The sequence below is a fragment of the Taudactylus pleione genome, unplaced genomic scaffold (genome assembly GCF_031769625.1).
Source record: "Taudactylus pleione unplaced genomic scaffold, aTauple2 ptg000087l, whole genome shotgun sequence".
Taxonomy (NCBI): domain Eukaryota; kingdom Metazoa; phylum Chordata; class Amphibia; order Anura; family Myobatrachidae; genus Taudactylus; species Taudactylus pleione.
Window position 1 is genome coordinate 8,742,260 of NW_028284489.1, and position 6,000 is coordinate 8,748,259.

General features: G+C 44.9%; 1 protein-coding gene across 2 annotated transcripts in view; it reads right to left on the reverse strand.

Annotated features, from left to right (window-relative positions):
• The window catches only part of CRTC1 (CREB regulated transcription coactivator 1), a 250,519-nt gene extending 244,774 nt beyond the window's left edge, over window positions 1–5,745 (reverse strand). For both annotated transcript variants that reach the window (XM_088468969.1, XM_088468968.1), the window contains exon 1: window positions 5,561–5,745. In XM_088468969.1, the coding sequence (XP_088325095.1) occupies window positions 5,561–5,686 (126 nt within the window). In that variant the 5' untranslated portion in view covers window positions 5,687–5,745. The remainder of the gene's footprint in view (window positions 1–5,560) is intronic.
• Between the last annotated feature and the right edge of the window lie 255 nt (window positions 5,746–6,000).

Sequence of the window (6,000 nt, forward strand, 5' to 3'; positions counted from 1 at the left end):
CATGGAAAAGAATAGAGACAGTATCAGGTTCCAAATGACACTATGTTGCACACAGTGGTTGTACTTGTATTTACTTACCCATACGATTTCTTCTGTGCTGGTCTCTCCATCTGTCGTTCAGCAGCAAAGTGAGTTGGAGTCAGTGGCCGACCCAATAATGTTTTTGCAGTTTGAGATGAATCACACTACGTAATATGGGAATTCACCTAGTCATAATCATCATCTGAAGTGAGCACCGCATATACGGTTTAGGTTTAATACTTTCAAAGGTGGGACCCTTTTTTATACAGGCAGCCCCTAAGAATTTTTGCGTCTTACCTTAGCGCTGATTGAATTAATCTGTACAGTTTAGTTCACGTTTATGCAGAATTTAGGACAATTCTCAAGGTTTCATAAACTTTGTTTTATATATATATATATATATATATATATATATATATATATATATAAAAAATTGGCTGAGTTGTGCAAACTACATTATATCCATTCTAGTACAGCTTTAGACAAAGTCCCAATAGGTTAGTATAAAGAACTATAGTACATTGTTACTAGTTTACTGATTACTTTCACAAATATACAAACTAGCTTGCCAATTACAAATCAATATCTCATATCACAAGAAGCTAAGTTTACAATAATACAAATATGAGAATCAAAATACTAGAACTAAAAAAAAAAAATTGTATTTATATACAGATTGAGGGGCCTATCAAACATTTGAGAGATAAAATTGTGAGAGAAGTATTAACCAATCAGCTCCTGTAGTTTTTCAAACAGCCTATAAAATGTAAGTTAGAAGCTGATTAGTTGGTGATTTATATCTCACAATTTTATCTCTCATCAAGCTTTGATACATATGCCTCCGAGTCTCCCATATCCAAATATACCAAAATGCGGAATTTTTGAAGCACGACTGAGATAGTGACACCTTTGCTTTCTGATGGTGTGTTTAAAGCCCAAAATGAATAAAGATATTGTATAAAATTACCTTCTGGCTGTGCATAAGCTGTATATGAAACAAAAGAATGTAGTGTTTGTACACAAACATTGTTTGATGCACAAAATTATTAGAAATATTGTATTAACCACTTGCCTGACATGGTCGTATCAGATACAACCATACCAGACTGGGCTTTACCTGACATGGTCGTATCTGATACGACCAGTCAGAAATGCCCACTGGGCGGCTGCGGGAAGCCAATCTTCCCGCAGTCGCCTATATCAGAGGGACCTCCTGGTCCCTCTACACCCACGGCTCAGTCTCCTTTGTGTCCAGATCACTGCTGGCCACACACATGGTATCACCCCCTTTCTAGCGTGGTTGACATCCATGCTAGCAGCAGCCATGGCTTCCATAGCAGCAGCTGCTGAGTCCCAATCACTGTGGCCAGCAGTGATCAGGATGCCAGTATCACCCCTCGCAACGCAGCTGCAGGGCAGCCGATATCTCACCGTAAGCAGCAGCCGCGGCTCCTGGAAGCCAGTCGCGGCCACTGCTGTGTGAGCAGACTCTGGCCGGCGACATCCCCCTCTCCACGCGGCTGCAAGCCGGGCTGCCGTCACCTCCACAGAATGCAGCTGCTCATGGAAGCCGGCCACGGCTACTGCTGTGACCACCTGACAGCACCCAGCCTTATCTCCCCCGTTCAGGTGCTTTCTGTCAGGCAGCTGAGCCATCTCCCTCCTGGCCAGGGTTTACTCCTCCTCCTTCTCATTCCTTCTGGCCAGGAGCTGCTCCGCCTCTTCTGCCTCCCTTGTGCCCGATCACTGCTGGCCACACTGATCGGGCAGTAAAGACACACAGCAAATATATATATTTGCTGTGTGTCTTTACACACACACAGTGTGTATATATTATATATACAGTCTGTAACTATATATAAACACACAGTATATGTGTATGTGAATATGTGAATATACACACGGGATTGCCACTGACCATCGATGTTTAGCAAACCATCGATGGTGAGGGGGAAAAGTGGTTTTGCTGCTGACAGTCACCGATGCTTCACATCAATGGCAGCCGCAACCAATGTTATGGCACCATCGGTGGCTGCAGTCTCAAATAATAAATGAACATTTTATCGATGTTTCCCCATTGACCATCGATGGTACACCTGTCAATAGCTACCATTACAATATACCATAAAAATTGATATTTTTATGGTATACCGTGTTAAAAAAATATATAATAATAATATAGTTTTAAAAAAAGATGTTCTTAACCTAATTCAACCATAAAAAATACCGACAATGTCTGAGCATTTTTTGGAAAAATAATTTGTCAGTTAAGTGGTTAAATTACCTTTAGGTTCTGTGTATAAGGTGTATATGATATAATATAAACAGTGTTCTCCCAGGAAATTTTTTCCAGCGGGTGGCATAAAGAAGTAGCCGGGTAGGGGCCTTCACAATAATAAAATGTTTTAAACCCTGACCGTCTAATGATTTAAACTTGAAATAACATTTTATATATTAATTATCCTCTTCTTATTAGAGGCCCAGTCATCCGATTATGAAAAAGCTGCAAATTCTGTAGAATCTGGTCCTTTTTATACAGCTCTCAGATACTGTCACCACTTGCAAGCTCCCAAAGTGCCGGGTGGTAGGATGTTTCTTGCCGGGTGGTGCACCCGCAAAAAACAACCTGGGGAGAACACTGTATTTTGGGACTCAGTAATTTCAGTCTTTTGGGAATCTCACTGGAGTATATAATGTATGCTTTCATGTTTGATAAGTAGCACCCACTGAGTACAACATCAAGTCCTGCAGAACAGCCGGCTATATGGAGGACAGTCTATGTGCCACTGACTGTGTACTTGGGATTGAAAATGTTCTGCACTCTAAATAAAGCTGCCCATCCACTAGCAGACCATAGAAACGACAGCATGATTATGACATTGTAATCGTGCAGTCGTTTCTATGTCTGTGATAAGCCTACACTGAACGAGCAGTCGTTCAGTGCAGGCTCAATCAATCATCTGGCAATATGCTGAACCTGACGTTATCGTCAGGTTGACCAGCATGTTGTTAAGATGGTAGATGTCTAAACGACCAGCGGGCACGCGCATCGCTGGTCGTTTTAGACACTTTTGCGAACGATTTGCAAACGATTGAACGATCGTTATCATTCAATCGCTCAACTTAATCGTCTAGTGGATGGGTAGCAGTGTTCTCCCCAGAAAAGTTTTCCAGCCGGTGACATCAAGAAGTAGCCGGGTGGGGGCCTTCGCAATAATAGCGTTCCCGCTAGGCTACAAAAAGCATCCTGCCCTCCAGAAGGAGGTCAAAAAGCACCCCTCACAGCCTGCAGGTGCCGTCTTCACATGCGGGTTGCAGTGTCCCGCGAGTGGGGAAGTGTGCGGTGACCCGGTCACCGTCGGAGAATAGACGCAGGGCGCATGCACCCGGCATCTAGTCTCCCTGTCGACAGCGCTTGGGGGCTGCCCGGCGTGTCCATAAGTGCCGGGCACGCCCCCCAGAGTGACGAAAAGGGGACGCACCTTATGGACATGCCCCTTTTCAATGGCCACACCCCCTTTTCGGACGCACACTGAAGTGCCCTCTCTAGCTCCGGCGCCCTGCCTGCCACCGGAGCTAGAGTGAACACTAAATAATATAATGTTTTAAACCCTGACATTATAATGATTTAAACTTGAAATAACATTTTATATATTAATTCTCTTCTTATTAGAGGCCCAGTCGTCTGATTATGAAAAAGCTGCAAAGTCTGTAGGATCTGTTCCTTTTTATACAGCTCCCAGATACTGTCCCCACTTGCAGGTTCCCAAAGTGCCGGGTGGTGGCTGATTCTTGCCGGGTGGTGCCCCCACAAAAAACAGCCTGATAAATGCATTCTGTGTTTAGACACATTAGACCCACTCCTAAAATATCTCATTATGGTATACCAATATTCCAAATTACGGAAAAATCTGATATCCAAAATACTTCTGGTATTAAGCATTTTGGATATAGGAGACTCAACCTGTATATATAAAAACAGGACAAATCCCAAATTTACTTCTAACTTTTCAACTGATGTCAATGGATACACCATTTCCTTGACCGATCAAACATGGGAGAGAATAAATTGTCCACGATGTTTACATTTAAGAAGTCAAACTCATGCACTATAAAGCCACGTATCCACTTGCCGATTAAAATGAGTGATTGAATGTAACAACATAGTTATCGTTCAATCGCTCATTAATCGTGCATGAATCAGGCATGAACATGTCAAAAACGACCAGCGATGCGCGCTCTTGCTGGTCGTTTCCAACATCAATCATCGCCCGAACATACCGGTCAATCTGCCAATAACGACAGATTGGCCATGTTCGGGGATGAGGGAGGGTGCCTGCACTGAACGACTGATCATTCAGTGTAGGCACCTACAGGGTGAGGAACGACTGAACAATTACTTTGTCATAATCGTTCCTCAGTCGGCAAGTGGATACGCACAATAAGTTGCTACATAAGACAGTACATCAAAAATTAGTTGAACTGTAATACTAGTTCATGCAAAGTGATTGCAAATCACTGGAGGGAAGAAAACTTGTACATAAAAGTTTGAAACACCCCACAAATAAACCTTCTGATGATTTTTGCAAAGGAGTCAAACTGTTTAATCAGCGACATATTTAAGACAATAAGGTAAGCTATTCTAAAGAGTGACAGTTATCTAGCACTGCTGTTTTAGAGTAGCATTTTTATCACTGAATGGATCTTTCATCCACAGAAGTACAAATACATTTTTCCCAAATTCCATCAGGTACAGTCTAAGGAGGCCTGCAAACAAACTTGGACAAGACTGCTACTCCACTGTTTTGTAAGAAAAATGCTTGAACTCTTTAGCAACCCTCAGTGCAGAATTGTGAATGAAGCATATTAAAAAAGAAAACTAAGTCACTTTTTATTTATAGATAAAAGCAGAGTATTTAAAATATTAACACTAATAACCCAACAACAAAAGTCGGAGTTTCCACATTATCTGAGACCAACCCCTGTACTGATACAAGAAACCATGTGAATATGTACACGGTAGAAGCAGGCACAGCAGTACATTTCCACATGGCAAAGTTCACAATAACAAATGTGAGGCTGCGGCCAAAATAAGCAGATGCCACAGACAAGTCGCTGCGGCGCTGCACAGGAGTCACCCGTGTACCCTGCATGTACCAGCACCACCTGCAAGGCCTGGCCAGCAGCACTCCGGCAGCAGGGCACGCACGACAGCCAGCATCTGAGCCTAAGTACATAGGAAAGATGCTGAGGCCGGTGACAGCTCGGGGAGTGGGCGCAGGGAGAGCTCCCGGTGTGGGCATGTCAGTGATGCTGCGATGTGGTGACACCGGGCTATGTGACAGGCCCGCAGCTGCTATCCCGTCACCTCCAGCAACCGTCTCCCTCCATTGCCCGGCCCGCTGCCCCCTCCCCGGTACAGGTGGCCGCCCCCTCCTCTGCCCCGGGGGTGTCCGCTAATGAGCTGCCAGTTGGCCGTGTCTCAGGCTCCGCAGCTGCATCTCCTACCAGGTCCCCCATTGCCCGGCGCCTCGCTTACCCGTGCCGCCCGGGTGATGCTCAGGTCCTTCATCACCTCCTCGAACGCCGCCGTCTCCTCCGCCTGCTTCTGGTTGTGGAGTGCGATTTTCTCGCTGAATTTCCGCGGATTGTTTGAGGTCGCCATCTTCCCTCCTCCTCAGGATGCGCGCTCCCGCACTTGACGTGACGTCGCACTGAGAGGTGGTGACATCACGGCGGGCGCGCTCCCGACTCCCAGCCAGGGCCAGGCTCATCATAGTCACTACATCACCACCCACTGCTGATGTTACTGTGGTGGGCACCGTGCTGCCCCCCTGGCCCCCTCACCTCAGCCTCTTACTAGTTACAACTTTATTTGCTAGCAGAATTTTTGCAGCTGCAAAAGTGGATTATTTCCTTATTCATTGGAGGCAGCAAGAAAGGTACACACATTTTGTTAGAAGTTAAGAACCAATGAAA